This window comes from Lolium perenne, chromosome 2 (assembly GCF_019359855.2).
Source record: "Lolium perenne isolate Kyuss_39 chromosome 2, Kyuss_2.0, whole genome shotgun sequence".
Classification (NCBI taxonomy): domain Eukaryota; kingdom Viridiplantae; phylum Streptophyta; class Magnoliopsida; order Poales; family Poaceae; genus Lolium; species Lolium perenne.
Genome location: NC_067245.2, coordinates 157,436,588 through 157,457,862, shown reverse-complemented (window position 1 = coordinate 157,457,862; position 21,275 = coordinate 157,436,588). Strand labels below are relative to the sequence as shown.

General features: G+C 40.4%; 2 protein-coding genes across 2 annotated transcripts; one reads left to right on the top strand and one right to left on the bottom strand.

Annotated features, from left to right (window-relative positions):
• Positions 1 to 15,228: 15,228 nt before the first annotated feature.
• On the top strand, positions 15,229 to 16,777 carry LOC127321994 (non-specific lipid transfer protein GPI-anchored 5). The gene is made up of 3 exons (XM_051350944.2): positions 15,229 to 15,844; positions 15,933 to 16,016; positions 16,470 to 16,777. Exons 1-3 carry the CDS (start codon positions 15,511 to 15,513, stop codon positions 16,574 to 16,576), a joined length of 525 nt encoding a protein of 174 aa, XP_051206904.1. The 5' UTR covers positions 15,229 to 15,510; the 3' UTR covers positions 16,577 to 16,777.
• Positions 16,778 to 18,699: 1,922 nt separating this feature from the next.
• Positions 18,700 to 20,632, bottom strand: LOC127321993 (protein ANTAGONIST OF LIKE HETEROCHROMATIN PROTEIN 1). The gene is made up of 2 exons (XM_051350943.2): positions 20,257 to 20,632; positions 18,700 to 19,887 (listed from the first exon to the last, which is right to left on the bottom strand). The coding sequence occupies exons 1-2, from the start codon at positions 20,582 to 20,584 to the stop codon at positions 18,833 to 18,835; spliced, it is 1,383 nt and encodes a 460-aa protein (XP_051206903.1). The 5' UTR covers positions 20,585 to 20,632; the 3' UTR covers positions 18,700 to 18,832.
• Between the last annotated feature and the right edge of the window lie 643 nt (positions 20,633 to 21,275).

Below are 21,275 nucleotides of genomic sequence, written 5' to 3'. Positions count from 1 at the left end.
GACGATATTGTTTGCACTAGCCTGTCTGTCTCTTCTTCTATTGACTTTCTTGCCAGTGTGATTATTTTCAGGCATCTTGCTTTGTGCGCTTTAACTGCTAACAAAGCCTGCATCGTCATCTACAAAAAAAGGCAAAGAGATGGATCGTTTAAAACAGAATATATATTTACGCACATGATTTGGAATCTCGGTATATGACGATAAACTGAATATAGTCGTAATTTACACTACCACTAACAGGATCACGACTAGCAGGGCGAGCAGAGCTGATGGCCAGCAGGGCGCACGGACGGCGCACCCGGCGATAGGACGCCGTCACCAAGGAGCGGCCTGTGAGGAGGTCCCCGCTCTGCGGTGGCCATGGCCGGAGAGAGATCAGTGACCCCGTCCTGCCGCTGGCTACCTTGGGTGAAAAAGAAATTCAGACTATAGAATTGTCCATGTGGCGGCTGCATGATTAACCACACCATTGCTTAATCTCTCCGAGTTGCAAATGATTTTACATTTTTTTAACGATTGCAACGCATGTCCGTAGTTCAGTTGCGAAAATTTCAGAACAACAACTTATTTTGAGTGTTGGTACAAGAAAATAGAAGATAGGACATGTTTTGAGTGTCGTGGTTACAAGCCATGATGGTTTTGCTTTTGGAACTTTTTACGTGCGGCTTCGTTAAAAACATGAAATCCACCATTAGCCAGCAAAACTAAAAGATATATATCCACCGAAAAATACATGTTCATGTCAAATCATTGTCCAGCTCCTTCACCTCCACCATTTCAGTCTACCTAAATCAGCTTTCGAATTGACAAATCATCGGCTCTTCATATTATAAACGTGATTTATTTTCTTTCGGATTCAGTTGAAAGTTTGCAAAGTATTCGCCTCCAAAAAAACAAACTAATTTGACTGAGAGGGAGGGAATACTGCACATTTGGCTCCAAAACAGTTGAAGCTGGAACACAACAGAATCAATTCGAGTTTTTTTTTCTAAAATAACAAGGCAAGCATATAAGTTTCATTTGAGTTTTTCCAGCGTGAGAATTCCAACGGAAAGTCTTGCTGCCATAAAATTCCAACAAAATTACAAATTAGATCTCACTGTCAAAATGAAGAATAAATTGGTTCTGAACCGGGAACACATGTACACAAATCAGCATAGACCTGCTTCCTCAAACGGTGAAAAAGTCCAGATCAGGAAAACTAACAAGGTTCACATACGGATCGAGAAAAAAATTCAGAAAAAAGAGAAGATGAGGATAAACATGATACGGAGGGATGTCATGAAAATTAGCATCAATACATCATGGAAATCCGATTGTCATCCAAGATCACTAATATCTAGTGAAGATGCGTGGACGGGAGCGGGTGCTCTGAACGCCGCCCCATCCAACTGCCGCGCTGAACTATCCCGGCCGCTGCCGCGCAACCTAAACCAAAGTGTTTCTTTCCGGGAAGAACATCTATGCAGCGAAATCAAGACGAACTGAGGATACGGTGATGGTGCATCCAAAAAATGAGCAAGTAATATGGAGAAAACATAGCACAAAGGGGGCATGTACATTGAGCATCAAGAACACCTCAAATCTTATTCACATCCAAGAAAAATATAGTAACGAAAAGAAGGCAACAAGCGCAGGGAGTTGCACACGTATTTGTGCACATGTACCCCCCACGGCGTCCGTCAACGAAGTTGCCGTCGGCAGGAGCAAGAGCACGAGGGACTGTGCCTTGTTGGGCTCGTGGACGGTGCCACTTGGGCGCTGGGTCCTGCCGGCGATGGGGAAGGACAGGCACCGTGGGAGCCTGCTAGCCATGGAGCTTGCCCACAACGAGGAAGACCGGCTGGCGCGACGACCTTGCGGCGTAGGGGAAGGAGGGGCAGGCCGGCGTGAGGACCTTCCAGCGGCGGGGAAGGAAGGGTGGCTGCTGCCGCGCGGGAGCCTGCCGGCAGCGAGGAATCTGGACCGGCGGCTGGGAAGGAGGATCGGGGTCGCGCGCCTGGATGAGAACGATGGGGGTTTTAGGCTTTTTTCTTTCACATTAGTCTCTTACCTCAGCTGAAACTAATTCAAAAGATGGGCCGAGCTCTGTACAAATCCTAGTCTCCTTATAGATATGAGGGATTGGGTTTTGGTTTTAGGAGTGAATGGCTGTTTAAGTAGTATTTTAAATTGCCTAATGCGAGATGGCTGGGTGGTGTATGGAGAAATGAAAAGCTATGATTGTGACCGTTCTCTAGTTGTCATTTTGGTACTTGGAAAAAGGTGATCCACTTTGTTGCTTTGAAACTTTGAAAATCAGCCGTGACCGTGCTAGGTTGTCATTTTGGTATAAATTTTCTTAGGAAGTTATCTTGACCGTGGATGGAAAAAAAATGCAAAACAACATAGAAAGTGCAACCAAGACATGGGTGGATGTTGTGCTACTTGTAACGGAAACTGCTAACGTTGTGTGCTCTCTTTATGCTCTTTTTGTGCTCCCTATAGAGAATCTAATGGTTGGATGTGTATGCATAGCTATTCCCCATGGTAGCCCACTATTTCCCATATATATATATATATATATATATATATATATATATATATATATATATATATATATATATATATATATATATATATATATATATATATATATATAGGTCTGCTATTCTCGAACCGGTTCGAGAATAACTATTCTCGAACCCTTTCTGAACTTCCCGTTTCTTTACATGTGAACTTCTCGACGGAACACTGGAATTGCCTGATTTGGCGGATAGTGTTTTGAGGATGATTTTCGAACCGTATATCGGATTGATGCATATGATATAGCGTTGGAAAAGTATGGAAATTGCGCAACTTTTTCATTCAGAAGTTGTTCCGAAATTCTTCATGGTTCAAAAATAATTTCCAATATACTAAACTCTATTTCGCGGTATTCACAGTTTTCATACAGTATTTTGGCTGTTATTCTCAAACCATTCGTCGGATTTATGCATGTGATATACCGTTAAAAACGTATGAAAATTGCGCATATTTCTTATTCAGATTGTTTCCCCAAAAAATTTACGGTTTAGGAGCAGTTTTATAAATACTCAAATCTGTTTTCGCGAACTTCTTCGATTTCGTACTATTTTTTGAGCTATTTTCAAACCGTTTGCCAGATTGAGGTGTGTGATATACCAGTGGAAACGTGTGCAAAATGCGCAAATTTTTCGTAGTGAATAATTTTCCAAATTATTAACAGTTTAAAAGTAATTTTATAAATACTAAAAATAGTGATGGTCGCCGGCACGCCAACGATTTGAAATTAACACACCATCGGTAGCCGGGAGAGGCAGGCCGACATGTTGTTGTGAAATTACACTCATATTGGTGTTAACTACTCAAGGAGGGGATCAATTTGGTCAATCAGAGCTCGTATGGACGAATTTTGCACGTAGGATTTCCGCCCGGTAAAAATAGAGTATGTGAACAACCCCGAGATGCAACTGAACTTCGCGACAACCGTTAGTGAACTTCCGGTCCTGAATTATGATATACTGCACATAGGATTTCCGCTTGTAAAAATAGACTACGTGAACTACCTCCTACATGCTTGTATAAATGCATGATCTATTGCAGGTTCTGATGCATTCCATTCCCTCAGAAGTTCCTCTCTGTAGGCAAAGTTGTGTAAAGTTGCAAGCTTCTCTGTACGCTCTGCTTTGGCTACTGCCTCCTTTCTTTCTTACTTTTTGTGTTAAAAATATTAGCATGCAAATTATATAGTAAACTTTCTTAAGCTCTAAGTGATGATTTACGTTTTGCTATTTACTGTTGGAGAGTGAATTTCTAATACAGAGCTTGTTTAATTAACCTCTTTTATTTGTTAAATATTTAAATCTTCTACTACAGACTTGCTCTAAAGAACAACCTGGACTATTGGCTCGAGAATTTTGTCAACAAAAAAGCAAACTTCCAGTGTTGTAGTTGGACAGTAAAATAAATGGGGTGGAAATAAACTTCCAATAAAAGGCGAACTGCCCGTACATGCTAAATGAATTTCATGACAAAGACCAAGTTTTCGGACTGAAAAAGTGAACTCACGGTTTTCGTAAAATGAACTGTTTCCATGTTGTACAATGATCCAGTTACATTCGCTAGCGATGTTGGCAAACAACCAACAGGCCAAGAATAACATGAAACAAATCCGGTTCACACCACTGATCTAATTTCTCAAGCAAAACAACAAATTGACCTCTCTAAACTACTTGTTCTCTGGACTTCACAAATCTGCCCTCCTGAACTTCACACCTCCGGCACGCCAAGGGCAAAGCATGCTCCCACAAGGCATAGCTGCGCTGTAAAAGGTGAACTCCCGAGCGCATAAGGCAGGGGCGGATTGCACTTGTTCGAGCTTGCAGCACCCCATGTTGATCAGCAGCAGCGAGCTCACAGGACAATGGACATCTTTCTTATCCCAAACTATCACCATCCCACACCAAACTGCAATAGGAAAAGAACATCAGGTTGATTGCCACCGTACAAAAAATATGTGCTGGTAAACCAAATATTGTATTTGCTATTATAAGAGAAATTGGAAATGTCATTTCATCTATTCCAAACTGGATACTTGTATCAGATCTCACTTAGGCATTATAGAACAAAAATAAAATTGAGCGACATAGAAGGGAACTTGACAATAAAAGGTGAAGTGCACTTATTAGCAAAATCAAAGACTGAAATTATTGCAGGCACAGTGCAAGTTGCCAGAATAAAATCGCCAACAGATCAACACTACCATTCACGTCGAATAAAATGCGACCTTTTTTTTGCCGAGTGAACTGTCTACGTCGAATTAGTGAACTGCTTTAAATACTGCTATTTTGAAGTATTTTCAATTAGAGTTAATACAAATACAGCTGGTCAATAAACCTTCAACTTTTACGCGGATAAACTAAACTTCATGACAATATAAAGCCTTACTTCAATAGAGAGAGAAAATCAACTTCAGTAATAAAATGAACTTGCCCAGAAAATGAACTCACATACAAGAGTAAACGAACCTGAGACGACAATGTTCGTTGGCTAACACGGAGCTATTATGTGCACAGTACAACTATTATGTGTAGAATAAACTCAATTCACTCCTTGAACAATATGTGCAGAAGAAAACCAAAGTAGCAACCACAGTTCATATTGATCAGCACCAGGAATAGCAAGCTGACCTGGGCATGGGAGACTCTCAACTCCAGTAGCAGAATTGTTCCATAACACCTTCCTGCTCTGATGGTTTCGATCGCCAACACCTTTTGCATGGGATTCAGTGTGAGAATCATACACAAAGCATCGCGCTCAACTCTGGTGACTTGTTGCCTGCACGGTGGGCTTCAGGCTGCAACAGTCTGAACTTCCCCAAAATCAGTATTGAGCTTCATGGCACATGACGGACTGGAGTCTCACAAGAACAATTCACCTCACATCACCGAAACTCCCCCTTCACTATAACTAGTGGGTACCCTCCAAGAGAATCCAAAGCGCCATTTTGCGTGGGAGAGATGGTACCTGTCGGAGGAGCACGCACCTGCTCACAGAAGGTATCGGCCAGGGAATCAGCGACACAGGGCCCCGTTCAATAATTTTAGGACATGACCGCCACCAGCGCGACATGCTACTGCAGAAATCTGCCACGCCAAAAAATGGAAGAAAATAGGTTCATCAGTTTGTATCAAAGGAAGAAAATAAGAGAAGAGAATCTAGATGTATTATATAGAGAAGCTACAGCGAACATGCATGGGAGCTAGAATGGAGCACAAAATACACAACAACTTGTTAATGGCCAAATCAAATATAAGCTCACAGCCACAGGCATTCCGAACCAATTAAACAACAGCCTGTTAATGCATCAACCTATGTTGGACTAACTGAACTTCTCCAATGTATAAAAGTGAACTTATGCACTGTATATAAAGTGAATTTACAGCAATCAACTAATGTTTAGTTCAAATCAATAATACATTGCTTTCAAATAAAATGAACTTGGCGAGAAAATGAACTTGGCCATGTAAACAATATGAACTTTTTTCCTTCTACATATCGTTCCATATTCAATTGATGGAAAGGGTAAGTGTCCTTTGAACTGATTACACAAGCGGTATGTTGTAGAGCAATAAAAGGAAATAAACTGAACTGGACAGCAGCATCAGCATCGATCTTATATAAGGAAATATCGTAGGTAATTGTTTGGAAGTGCATACCAAACGCTAAGTGTCTTCATTTTCATACACTTATTCAGGAAGATACCAGATATGCTTGCCATCGGGAGCAACCCCAAAGGTCCTGACGTACAGAAGGTAGAGTTTATCATCTAGAGCTCATTGTAGTGACCTAGAAAAGCAATGGAATAGCATAAAGCTAGATATAGTGTTACACTTGCAGAGCACGATTGTTATGACAGTTAATTCACAAGATTTTTTGAGTTGCACCACATGATAAAAAAGTGAACTTCTCCTCATTGACGAACTGAACTTTTACCAAATAAAATAAGGAACCTTAGAACACCACTGTTTTTAATTTAATTGCAGTTCCCATGTGCTTCAATATTTGTGTTGCGAACAAAGTTAACTCCCGTGCAGACAAAAGCGAACTTTTCCAGTTGATATAAAGTGAACTTTTGTACAATTCTTTAAAAGTGTCAGCGAGAGCAAAGCTAGAACAGAACAACTTCTTTTTACACAATAAGAAAGGGGCACCTCTGTCAGCATTAGCAATTCACAACAAACTACAAGAAATAGCACACAGAACAATCTCTAAAAATAATAACTTCCCACCATTCAATTTGTTTTCAAATCAAAATGAAATGAATTTTCATGCGTGACACAACTGAACTTTCTGCATATTTAAAATGAACTACCCGACAATAAGATGATTTTTCAGCGAGACAAAGTGAAATACCGACGCATTCATATTGAACTTCTGGGCATACGGTTTGAGAAATCGAAGAAAAACACAAGTGACATGAACTGGGTAATTTAGTTAGTACCACACACCATGAAGAAGTACAATAAAAATTAGCAACAGATGCAAACTTCCAGATTTGAAAATAGTGAACTTCGTGACAACAAAATGTGAACCTTTCCCTCGTGGGTAAATTAGGCCCTTTTTTGCTGAAAGAAATGAATATCTGCACTATACCAATTGAACTTCTAAACAATAAAGTGAACTCTCCCGTCAATAAAACTGAACTTCGACAAAAATTGACTTTGACAAGGAACTAAATAAAAAAGTGCATATCTAAACCTAATGGGTGAACTAAATAGCAAGTAGCAAGAGATGTAAACTTCATGAATTAGGGGAAGTGAACTACAAGGATTAGAAGAAATGAACTTCACATACGGCACTCGTCCTGGCAATGCTCCTGAGAGAATATCGTCGGCATCCTGTAGCTGCTCGAGTATTTGCGCAAACGCAAACTAACTTCCTGCCAACAGATAATGAACTTTAGGACAGGAAAAAGGCGAACCTCCTGAATTTTTTATTAAGTGAACTTCTACTCTGTTTGTCATAGATAAAGAGAACTTCCATGATGAAATTGCAAGGTTCAGAACCATGCTTATTACTTTCTTTTTAAGTGCAAATGCTATTTATTTGTTCTGAACCTCACGCATGGATGTAGTGAACTTTCTAAAACTAAGAAGTGCACTGCTAAAACATAGACATCGACATCATTAGTGCCAACATTCGGTGGAGGTCCTAAACAGTGAGGATGGCAGGGCAAGCATGCTGCCGAGGCAACAATCAGGAGTTCAACTATGAACTACTAATAGTTCTGAACTGAAATTGTCATTCAGCTCTGAACTATGCGCAATTCTGAACTAAAACAACATTAGTTAACATGTGTTTCATGAGTGAACCGCAGATAAGAAAAATGAACCTCACATGCGTACAAGATGAAATTCTCGGGCTTAACTACTGAACTTCTCCAATTTAACAGTTTTACTATGTATGTGGTTTTTTACAGCTATTCACAAGGAAATTTGACAAAGAAAAGATAGCAGAAAATAGCATAGCCTCTATTGGTAGGAGCAGTTCACATCAGCACTCCACACATATAAGAAATGCACTTTCAGGAGGGAGAACAAATTCATGAAAAGATGAACATCCCGAATTTTTTCTGATCATCCAATTTTTTATTAGTGCCAAACCCTTATAATGAAGTAGGAATTAATTTGATGACTACAAATTACAACTGAACACAACCATACGGATGCAAAAAAAAAAGGCAGAACCATCTAAACTTCACATAGGCTAGGCTATCTCTAAACGTCATAATCATGTCTATGTGAACTTCACATTTCTCTATCCCTGAACTTCAAAATTTTAAAGAATATAATGAAAGGGAATTTAAAATTTCTACTCTAAATTTCTGGACAAATAAAGTGTGCTCCTTAATTGAATTGTTTAACTTCACCTACCAATGTTTTTCTACTGAAACATCATATGTGAACAAAGTGAACATCCCAATGAAATAATAATTTCTCATTCAGACAAAGTGAACCTTCCGACAAAATAAATGAACTCCACATAGCAAATGTACTGCTTATTTTACAATCCATGGCTGCTCCGTTTGCTAAAGATTTAATTTGTAAAGCATGAAGTCATAAATTGAGTACCTCATCGCCCAGATGCTTCAGCCCCTATATAGCTTGTTCCTTTCAAAATAAATTAGTCCGGCCCTCATGCATGAAAAGGGGAATCAAAAAATGATAGTCAGTATCATACGCATAAAAACTAGGTTTGGCAATACTAGGGAATTCCTGTGCATGGGTACACTAAACTGGAATATTGAAATAGACAATGTACACTACAGAGGAGATTTACCATAGCATACTCATCCATATCGGACAATATTATAAATGGTGAATTAATCCGAAAGAAATTCAGTCATATATGGTCGAACATAATAGTTTGTAATTGCAAGCTACTTTGCACATATTATCATCGCTTCCAGAATAAATGAGATCAACACTTCAATCAGCAAATGCTACTGTGTTGACATCAGACTGAAATGTAACTCATAGAGGAAGCAAGCAAGGATTTTATTACACTGTTGCAATGAGAAGCAGGGGGGAAACCTTTGCTTCCCATGTACTACCTGTGTAGGTGTGGTTGAGGCTGCCAGCGGAGGAGGGCCAGACGCCCAGGTGACCAGTTCCCTAGCAGCGACGAGGGCACTGGAGCGAGGAGGCCTGGCGCAGGCTCCGCTGGACTGCAGCAGTAGGCATTGCGAACCAAGTGAGCTTCCGAAAGAAGTTGAGGTGAACTTCCAAACTATTTTTTCCATAAAAATGGAGCTCACATATGTACAAATAGATCTTCCCTGAAATCAAAGTTTAAGAATTCTCCGAAATACACAAGTGTACTGCCCAAATCCATCTAATAAAGTGAACTCATCTGTAAAAAGAAATGAAACCTCAGTTACAAACAAAGTCGCACCCAAAGATCAACAGATTTTTTGAAACACAAATTTACTTGCCAAAAAAACTCCTAAAAAATGAACTTCAACGACCGACGTAGTGCACTTCTCGACAAATTTAAACTCGCACTTCAATAAACAAAAGAAACCAAACTTGCAGAATGTCATGATTTTGGAATCGTTTTTGGTTATTTCTGTTTCTTTGTTTGAGTGAACTGCAAGAAGAAATGAACCTCCCATGCGCCCAAAGCAAACTTCCAGTTGAGTTTCAGCGAGCTTCTCAAAAAATATATATTCCGGCAAACGTCGATAAACCTCTAGACAAAAGTTTTTTTTTCTGTATGAGACAAAGTGCACTTCTGTGTTAACCAAACTCGAATTGTCTGAACCGACCAAGCAACTTCTTCACATAACCAACAATTTGTCAGAATAAGGGTGCACATGGTTCAACCGCATGAGAAGTGAAGTACACAAGAAAATGAAGTATACTTCATACGCCACAATGTTTGTTATTGAGAGTTAGGAAGTCCATGGTAGTGTAAAGCGGCAATGTTACTACCAATATAGTACTCGCAAGAACTAGCTTTGGATTTAAAAAGCCATCGGCCAACAATGAAAGCTTATAGTACAGTAATAGGTGTTGCTTCACAAACAGAATTATATTCAGAAGATAAATACAATCTGAGACCTTCGGGCAGACAAAATGAACTCCCTGGAAACTCACACGATACAAGCATTTCCAAACCAAGACAAGACTAAAAAAAAAATTACAGAGAACTTCGCAGTCTCTATTTGATGAACTGTTCAACTCTGCTATTATGCAGTTCTGAACTACACATTTTTCCGTTTGTGAACTTCAAAATTCAGTTAACAAAGAATTTCAAAATTGAAAGACTAATTCACCAAGCAGGAATATCTAAAATGAAGTACCAGGAGATGTGTGAACTTCACCAAATATGAAGCGGCGCCGTTGGCCTGAGACCGACGAGATGCAGGGCAAGGGTCTGGCGTCCCCTGCGCCAGCTGGTCGTGCAACAAGGAAAGGGGGCGGCGCCTCCGACAGGTGGTAGGGGTGGCGGCCGTGCGTGCGGAGGGTGGTGGGGGCAGTGGCGGCCGTGCGCGCGGCGCGTGGTGGGGCGGCGGCGGCCGGGCGCGCGGCGCGTGGTGGGCGGCGGCGGCCGGCGCGCGGCGGGTGGTGGGGCGGCGGCGGCCGTGCGCGCGCGACGGGTGCTGAGGCACGCGGCGGCGGGGTACGGGAGGCGCGCGGCGGCGGGGATCCAGGAGGCGCGCGGCGGCGGGTCTAGGAGGCACTCGGCCGGATGCAGGGCATGGGGCGCTGTGCGGGGTGGAGCAGGTCGATGCAGGCATCCGCCGGGGAAGAAGGTGAGGCAGGATTTGGGACCTCCGGCAGCGAAAAGGAGGTGGGGGTGGCGGCACGGTGGCCTACCGGCGACGCGGGAGACGACGACCTGGTGGCGGCGTGCGGGGATAAGGTAAGTGCGTGGGGGCGTTTGGGCCAGGGTGGTGGCGTTTCGGGCCCGAGGTGGTTTCGCGTGGGCGGTGGTACCTGGCCGGGCGTTCAGATGGGTAGGTTTCGGGATAAGAAGCTGCGCGGGAAAAGGGTTCGAGAATAGCTATTCTAGAACCCCTCTTAAGGGGGGTTCGAGAATAGTTGAGCTCTATATATATATATATATATATATATATATATATATATATATATATATATATATATATATATATATATATATAGCTAGCAGCGGGTTTATTTATTGTCCTTGATCTTAATTTATACCTGGCATCTCTTCTTCCTCCTCCAACTCAGCAAAAATATAATAACTAAATTATTATGGCATTCTTACATTGTCGTATTATACCTGCTCTAAAAAATAATGTATTAGGCTAGTTGTCTCTTATAGTAAACAACTATCTACGAGGACGTGCTATTAGCCAATGCATTGGAGAAGACCTAAATGGTATGTTACATTTTTACTGTGAAATATTAATATTTCATTATACTAATTAAGAACTATATTATAAGTGAAACTTATAGTTTGTTTGTTATTGACCACAAAAAGTCAAACATGTTCTTTGTTTTGGGGTGGGGGTATTTTATTCTGTTTGAAGATAAAAATCACTTGCAGTCCATTGCATCCGACAAATCTCAACGAATTTGTTACAATCCCCAAATTCTTTCGACTAGATCTTCTTCGTGATTCCACGATGGACGTGGGCACGTGGCCGTCCTCACTATCAGAGAAGCTATCATCACAATGCAGTGGTAGCAAAGAACACCACAATATTAGGTAACATCATTAAAAACACATGTCACCATGGGCTACATGAACATAAACCTACCGCGAGAAGAAAGACAAAACATATACTTGAAGAATGTTGGTCGGAGATGTACCCCAATGGGAAGGACGAGAGCCGTCGCCCAAGGCTTGTCGAAGAGAGGAGATGTCCCTATATCACCATGATGCTCCCCTAGATCCAGCTTTGGATTGATTATTCTGGTCATCTCCATCACCACCATCACGTAGATCGATCGGCAAACACTAAAACCAGCACGAGCGTAGATCGATGGACTTCAAACCATTCATACATATCTGTAAGAAAATGGTGCAGAAAAATCTCCATGGCCTCACCGACGGTACCAGAGTCGATGCTGCCAAAGCGAGGACGGTGGTGGTGGACTTATTCCACATCGGTGCTACCAGACCGCCACCTCACCAGCACCTATAATAAACCCTACAAAGAGAAGAAGGGCCCCTAGTGAGACATCCATGACCCACAACATGTCCAAACGCTGAAACAACCATATGACAGAGCACTATGAAGAACCCCTACAGCTCATCTCTCTCTCCGTTGCAAAATGGGAGGCGAAAAAAAAAAGATTTTACATCTTACAGTTTATTATGTTAACTTACAGGATGTTTATCCCAAAAAATACCTTATCTTATTTTACTAATTGAATCACATATGTGTACATATATTACTATGCTAGTTTTGATGGTTCTAATATTTTCTCTTTAAAATATGATTTTGGCCACTTTCTTCGTATATAAATGATATATACGCATAAAACATAAAGTGAAGTATGATTAGAGTGAGTGCTTAGGTTTGTAAGAAACACAAATAACTAGAGTATTAGGTTAATGCACATTACTAAATTTATATTATTAGCGGTTGGCAATATGTAATTGTAATCGGTAGCCCATGTGGTATCACTACGTTGAAGCAAAGTTTGCTTTACTGGACTACTAGATGTTCAATGGTAGAACTAGTCTAGCACATTGTATCTAAGTAGGAAGAATATTGAGTCCAGGTAAACAATTTTTCACACTACGGAGCTATAGAGTAAGAAGAAAAACACAAAGAATCTTTTGACCACATTCTAGCATGAATCCTCCTATAGAAATAAACTATAAACAAGCACTATGTAACACAATTTAAGCACAAGATACAAAACATCAAATATGAATAAAGTATGATAGTTTCATGCTAGTCTCATATTTCTAGTAATTAAATCTGCAACTTGCATAAATGGATTTGTTAAAAGCACTTACTACAAATTGAACAAGATAAAAAAGCACATGCGGTAACAATCACACTCATTTAAAATAAATTAAAAATAAAGGTACAAAAATACTATTTTGCACATTTCAGATATGGTTAGTTGCACAAAAGAAATATTTAAGACTCCATTTTATCAAAAAGTGCAAACATAAAAATGAAATATATTAAAGACAAACATATAGTATCAATCAATCTTGGAACAAATCTAAGATAATCATAGTAAAAATAAGACATGTTGCAAATCAAGATATGTTTGGCTTCAAACAAAGAGCGCAACTATAGTCTATCGCAAGGTGACATCATCAAACAAATGAAAAAGATCAAAGAATAACATGGCCTATAAATCACTCTATATAAAAAAATTAAATAAACAAACTAAAGAACACATGATGATAAGTTCCAGATGTTAGGTATGATCGGTTGCACACACAAAATAATGCAACTCCAATGTGGCAAAAAGTGGAAACGGAAAACGGACCAAAAGTAAAGAAATTATTCATTATTGATTAGTTATATTTAAAATAATAAGTAGTCTTGAACTTGGACATATTAGATATGGCTAGTTGTATAAATTTATTATGTGCAACCTTAGTGCATCTATAAGTGCAATAGGAATACTAAAAAATAAGCAAACAAAAATATGCATCGCTGTTTGATACAATGCAGATAGTACACCGTGAAATTATAAATATGATCAAAAAAATATTGAACCATTATTCTTCAAAGATGTGAACTAAAAAAAGGAATATAATGAGTTGCGGGTTTAAGATATGGTAAGATGCACAAAACAGGCAAATTTAGTGAATCGAAAGTCAACCATGAAAAGAACAAACAAAAGCAAACAAAAACATGCATCGCCAATCAGTTATATCTAAAATTTGTATAATAATAAATGATAAAAACATAAGCCGCAAGTTTAAAATTTTAGATATTTGAATTGCACAAAACTATTATGTGCAACTTTAGTGTATCAAAAAGTGCAAACATGAAAAATAATATACAAAAGCAACATAAAACAAGCATTATTGGTCAATTATGTTTTGAATATATCAACCAACAAATGCAAAATAATAAGACCATAAATCACACATTTGAGATATAGTCTGTTTCACAAAACAACTAAATGCAACTTTACTTTGTTAAAATGTGCGGCCATGAAAAAGAATTAGAGTAAACAAAAAAAATGCAAATAGTTGCAACGGGCAATTACCTATTCAGTGTATCAAACCAAAATGCAAGTGAAAAATTAAACATAATTGGATAACATGATTGGTGTATCAGTTTTATTTGGAACATAAATAACCTTTATCGGAAAACATAATTCTTAGTCGATACAAAAAAAAGTGTATATGTTATGTGATTATAAATAATATAAAAATATAATCCATCTTTTGCACACCCAAAGTAAAAAAAAATTGCACATCTTCAAGATGGGGAACTCTAATACAAATTATATTCCTATATTTTTTATCCCTACAAAATCGACTATAGACTTAATTAAAAGTCGAACTGAAATGTGTGCAGTTCTTCATTAGTAGTTTCCGCCACACCAAATATTCACATATAAATATATGAGAGGACTTTAAAAAAAATAACCTCTGTCGTTTTATCCTCGTATAAAAGATGTCTTTTCAACGAGCAAACCATGGAACAAACCATGAGCACCCATGATTGGTTTGCCGGAAGGCCATAGCTCTTATGTAATTGCTCGCATCATGGGTGCCATTGCTTTGCTAGTCCACATTGCTTGATGGGTCGAGGTAAACAATTGGAACTATAAGCTGTTTGTCCTTCATTTGATTATCACTGGTAATAAGTTGTGATATCTTTTAAAACGCAACATTGTTGGACCAAGTTGAAATATCCCTGACAGGGCTTTTTGAACCCATGTTCCTTAAGGTAAGATTCACCCAGCTTTGTCCAAAGACTACCGTATTCTATAGTGTGGGTTGTGTGAAAAAGAAAATAGGATTGATTGAGTGACATTTACATGTGAGTTAGCACGATCAATTGTGGCAGACCATAATTATATACGTCGGTTCTTGAACAGCATTTAGACATAAATGATGCATATGTTAGAGCATCTCAAAAGACTCCTTAAAACGCGCCCAGCTGATATTTTGTTTTAACCGTTGATAATTAGAGTAACTATATAATGTAGGTCAATACTCAAAACAAACAAATGGTACTTGCAGTCCTGGATGGTTGTACACCACATGGAAGAAACGAACCACCCCTAAAATTATGCACATGCATCGAGCCTTTTCCATTAATAGAATGCTGCAACAATATGCCAAACATGTGTGCGGTCAGGAGACAGTGGCAACTTCCTGGTATAGCATTCTAACAATTTCGGCACAGCCGCAGCATACAGTGACTCCTCTCACGTCCTTACGAAGCCTACCTGCCAATTCATCGAAGTTCTTTCTTCTCCGAGATATAGCTTTGTTATTCAGTCATTTTCATCCTCCGGGAGGGACTGCCCACAGCTGAGAATGGCTGCGAGGAAGATGGAGATCGCCACCGCTGCGTTTGTTCTTGCAATGATGATGACGCTGCTGGCATCCAAGGCCGTGGCGCAGAACAATAGCTGCTCGAGTGTGATGATGACCCTCTCCCCGTGCCTTGACTTCATTGGGAACAAAGCCCTGGAGCCCGGGTTCTCCTGCTGCACCACCCTCGGCGGCATCGTCCAGACCGACCCCCGGTGCCTCTGCATGGTCCTGGATGGCACAGCGGCATCCTTCGGCATCGCCATCAACCATACGAGGGCCCTGGAGCTCCCAGGCATCTGCAAGGTCGAAGCACCGCCGGTTAGCCGATGCACAGGTATGTCAATGTTATGATCTGCTGGATGCTAAAATATGTAACATGTCGAGCTCCTTAAACTCATCAGACCAGATTTGTCAAATTACAGCCATCCCAATTCCACCGGAAACAGCGCCACCTTCTAGCGAGTCACCGGAGGAGCCCGGCGAAGAAATTGAAGAGGCACCTAAAGGTGAAGCCATGAATAAGCCTAAAGATGCTTACTACTCCCTCCGTCCATAAATAGATCTCTTAGATTTGTCTAAATTTGGATGCATCTATACAGCAAATAGTGCCTACAATTCTACATACATCCAAATATTGACAAATCTAAGACATCTATTTATGAACAGAGGTAGTATTATTTTTTCCTGTACACAAGGCAAGATTAAAATTTACATCAACTGTATCATCCACTTCTAGTTGAATTAAAATATTGGTACATATCATTATACAGTAGATGAGTATTTTACTAAATGACCCTAGATCATGCAAGTTCAGAATTACAGATGATCAGGGGCAATAAATACATAACTTTGCTTCCAGAACTACACAACGAGATCTGCAGTAGTCTGGTGATCCAATTAGTATGCAGTAGATGGTGAAAGCTCATGCACTAATTGCTACATTATTTGATTCGATGCAGGAAGCCTGGAATCAAACACAACGTCAAGCTCCAGGAAATCAAAGAATGCAGCAAATTTAATGGCCACTATTCTTATACCTGCATGTGCATTAATTTATGTCTTCTAAGTATTGCACGATTTCATTATCACCATGTCATGTTAGAGTTAGATGTTATGCAGCCGAGTATTAAATCAATGTGATTCTTCGTCACAAAATGATTATAGTACCATTTAGTATGATATATCTTTCCGATGAATCTCAGCAAACACATGTTAACAAGAATTAACTCATATAAAATAGCCTCAGTGACGTAACATCTTTTCTTAAGTATATTTTGCCTGGTGAGTTTTGGCTTATCAAACTGGTTTGCCAGTAGTTATTTGGGGCTTGGTTTGTGCATAACATGAATTACCTCATATAAAGTAGCTGCAGTCATGTAACATGTTTTTAGAAGTATACTTTGCCTGGGAATTTTGACTTATCAAACTATTTTGCAAGTAAGTATTTGAGACTTGGTTTGAGTGTTACATTAATTAATTCATATAAAAGAGCTGCTATGGACCTAACATGCTTTTTTTAAAGCATACCTTTCATGTGAATTCTAACATATCAAACTGGTGGTATAGTTACTATGATTTAGAATCTTCATGTGTACGTGACAAATATCACTTCATAGAACTCACAATTGCTTCAGAGTAACTAATAGCAAACATCAATGATATTCAAAATACGGAATAGAAGACAACAGGATGAAGCAAACATTTTGAACCTGCTAATTTCTCGAAGTTGAAAACACAGAAAGGCATATGAAGAAGTATTGGATATAAATGTTATGTACAAGGCAAGCTCTATCCCTAGCACCTGTGATGAAATTATCTTTGTCTGTGCAGTTTGTGTGCAACACGGGCAGAAATAATTTGGAGAGGCCGCTAACAGTTCGAAGGCATAAACGCAACGACTTCGTTTGCCAAATGCCAACTCAAAATTAGAGCACAATACAGATTGGTAAGCAATTTGTTATACTTCAAAGGATGTTTAATTTAAGAAATAATTGCAATGCAATCCTTTTATTCGGCGAAAGCAGTTCAAAAGGTAAAAGAGGATAGCAAACCATCCTATGGTAAAACAAGATTAAAGTTCAGTAATATAAGCACTAGCCAAAAAGAACTCTGGACGGACATAATATCATGAATTCTTGCTAGGACACTAGTGTTAGATTCCATAGTACCTTCAATAATGATGTCTTGCACAAATTATGGTAATCCAGTTGGTTCTACTGTTCTACTATTGGCATGCTCATCAGTGTTATTAAGAAACTACCAAAAAAAAACTTCCTTTCCTCATCCATATCTTCGACTATGACCAATATATCAAGTGTGCTGCCAAAGAAGGTTCATTACACAGAAAAGCACTTGCTACATAATAAGGACTCTAGACCCTTCAGCGAAATGATAGAAAATCACCAAAAGAAAAATCATAAATATTAGCTTATATTCTCAGCAGATAGTATATCACCATCGGTTATGTCAAACGCCATCAATAATAATTTAAGAAACGGTGGCCTTGTAATCAACCAAATATCAAATACAAAGTACCGAAACATTCTTAAACTAGTACTGCCCACACCATGTCATATGTGTGGACACTACTCCCTAAGAGTACTCAGTGTTTAACTAATTGATTAACATGGATTCAGTCATAGCAAAATAAGCCTTCGTACAGCTAAGTTGCATAGGTAATAATAATAGCCCCTCAAAGATGCTTTCTTGGGTTTCAAATAATTTACTTTTGCTGTGTACAAGTAACAGAACAGGGTAAACACAAACAAGAGGTTGCCCGGTTGTAGACGGCTAGGTTGGGGATGGGTTTAGAACTTCAGATCATAGGTGAGAGAGATGAACCTTGAAGGAGATAGTCTCAGATTGGTTCTTATTGCTTTGACATACTGCATACATGATTCCCTTTGATAGGGATGATCAACTTAGCCAGGAAACTAATCTCTAGCTTATGGTTTCAAACTTTATATAACGGAAAACTAATATTAATAGATCATAACGATATAACCAATACTCAGATATGGTTGTAGCTGCCACATGCTATTTTAGCTATATGTGCAGCAGGCGGAGCTCAGGTTCCGTAATCTCTGCCCATGACTACCTCAGAGACATAATGCAACTCAACATGATGGGGATTGTCATCATCAGGAAAACATTAACTCATGTATGCTCTTCAAAGTATTACCAAAGCAATGAATCACACTATCCATGGAGAATCTTTACTGTAACCATCAGGTCTGATTACACTAGAAAATAACATGAGAAAGGGGACATTAAGGATGATTGAGAACACCGAATCTGCATCAGTACTTCCAGTCACCTTACTTCAGTTCAATACAGCTTCAAAGGTTGGGAGATGCCCTGTAACGGTCTCTCTCATGACTTTGCCACTGGGGTTCTCTTGCTTGCAGTTCTCTTCTTTATAGCCGGTATCATGATGAACTGGAAGCTGAATACCCGTAAGCAGTTCATCTTTGCAGTCCAAAATTATATTGTGAAGCAGACAGCACACAAGAATGATACTGGGCAACTTATTTTTATCAGGCCTCCACATAACTTTGTGCAAGATCCTCCAGGATCCTTTCAGCCGTGCCAACGCTCTTGTTCCAAGCATCCTTGCAGTTTTTTGACGGGCATTAAAGTTGACCATTGGGGCAGATAGATTTTCATCTTCGTACGGAGTCATAAGCCATGGGAGCAGAGGATAACACATGTCACCAACAATGAATTCCCTTATTTCTGCATCTTCCCCTGAAACTCTGACAGGGCCATTCAAGCGTTTCCCAGCCTCACAGAGCTTGTGGAAGCCAGAGCATTTCAACAAGCGTGAGACTGGCAAGCTGCCTGGCCAACCAGTGACAATATCAATAAATCTCATCTCATCGTCAACTATCCCTTGCAGGAACATACTGTAGTTCTTCGCAGGGTCGCACCAGTCTTCAGATGACTCAACAGCAGGAAGCGTCATGATAATGTGTGTGGCATCAATGGCACCGCAACAATTTGGCAGACCAGACAGAACCTCCAGCCTAGCTTTGATGTCCTCCATCCTCTCCTGGTCCGGCCAAACCAAATGGTGCCGAGCCCTCTCTTCCATCGACTCGATAAACCTCCATGTCACTTGGGAAACAGTAGACTGCCCCACGCCAAAAGCAGCTCCCACCGACACCTGCGAATCCCCAGATGCCAGCCTCCTCATGGCAATCGCTACTTGCTTCTCCACACTAAGCAGTCTCCCCTCAATGTTGATCAGCCCAGATGGCGGCCTCGATATCAAATCATCTCGTACAATCGAGCAGATGTAGTCGAAGGTCCTCCTTGATGTCCTGAAGAAGTACCTGAATGCGTCCTCCTCATCTGAAGGCACTGGCACACTGGCACCTGTCCAGCAGAATGAATGAAAACTCAATAGAGTGTTTAGAGTACGGAGAAGGGGGGAACAGGTTGTTACTATCATCACGAGCTTTTATGTTCCGAGTTTTTGCACCTGTGTTTTCCTTGAATTTTTGGTGTATCTGGGAGTAATAGAGAGGAAAGTCTAATACTAATATCTACTACAAGATCCGTCCATCCAGCAAGAACAAGGCTGCCCACCCTCAAATCTGGGCAGAGTACACATACACAAACCAATCAAAAAAAGATTGGCTGCCGATTGGAGCGAATCTGGTGGCGAGTGCAGCAAATCGGAAACGGTCTGGGTTTTGGGGAGATTGAAAGGGGGCGCGAGGTCCTGGTTTGGGAGGTGTATACCTGATTCAGCGTCCTTGTGGAGTTCCGCGTGCTTGGTGAGGAAGGCGTACCACCACTCCGTGTCAGGGCCGCGGAGGTCCGCCGGGAGCGCCGCCAGCGAGCCGTTGGACTTGGCTCTCTTGACCTTGCTGGGGTCCTTGGTCTTAGCCTTTCTTGAATCCATGATCTCTCGCTCGCCGGAATCCCTAATCTTCCGCTTGCCCTTCTTGGGCTTATTCACCAGGGCCATCTCCCGATCCCTCTCCTCCCTCTCGCCGACTACTTCTACTTCGTCCTCCCATTCTAGCTCTTCGCCGGCGGCGTTCTCTTCGCTGCCCTCGCCACCCATGGGGCTCCTACAGCAAGACAGACTGAGGAGTGGATTTTGGATCTCTAAAGTACACGAGCGGAGGACAGTTTTATAGCGGTGTGGCGTCCACATCTGAATACCTTTATGCAAATGTTTTCTCCTTTTTTATTTTGAAAATAAATATTTCTTCCCTTGTTTTCGTTATCTTTATATATATGGCAATTAAACATATTTGATGGCCATTCACCTGGAAAGTCTTTATGCCACAGCACCCATCACAATTTCTTTCTAGTTTGATCGGGGAAGACCAAGGAACACGCTAATGAGTTCATTTTATCGGAGACTGAATAGTTCATTTCATTGCAAGGGCTGCACGAAGTTTCCTCAAAAATTTGCAATCAAAACCTCCTTGAGATGCTCCTTTGGTTAAGGAACCATTCAAGGGCCCACCTCCTGCAGCTTCGATGGCGGTGGATTACACGTCCAAGAATTGAAGTGGTTCGGCTTCTCCCATATAAGTTTTCATTGGCGGTGCCTTCACCGGTGTGGTATGAATTTAACAGCCTTTTGGGATTTTCACGGAGAGGATGTTGAAAATATGTCATTGTCTTCTATGATGTCGCCGTTGATCGCCTTGAGTGTACTCGCCGCTTCATTTATAAGTTAGGCTCGGGAAACGACTGAGAGGCCTCCTTGCGGAGTGTAAGAGGCTTCTTTGACCCACGACAGT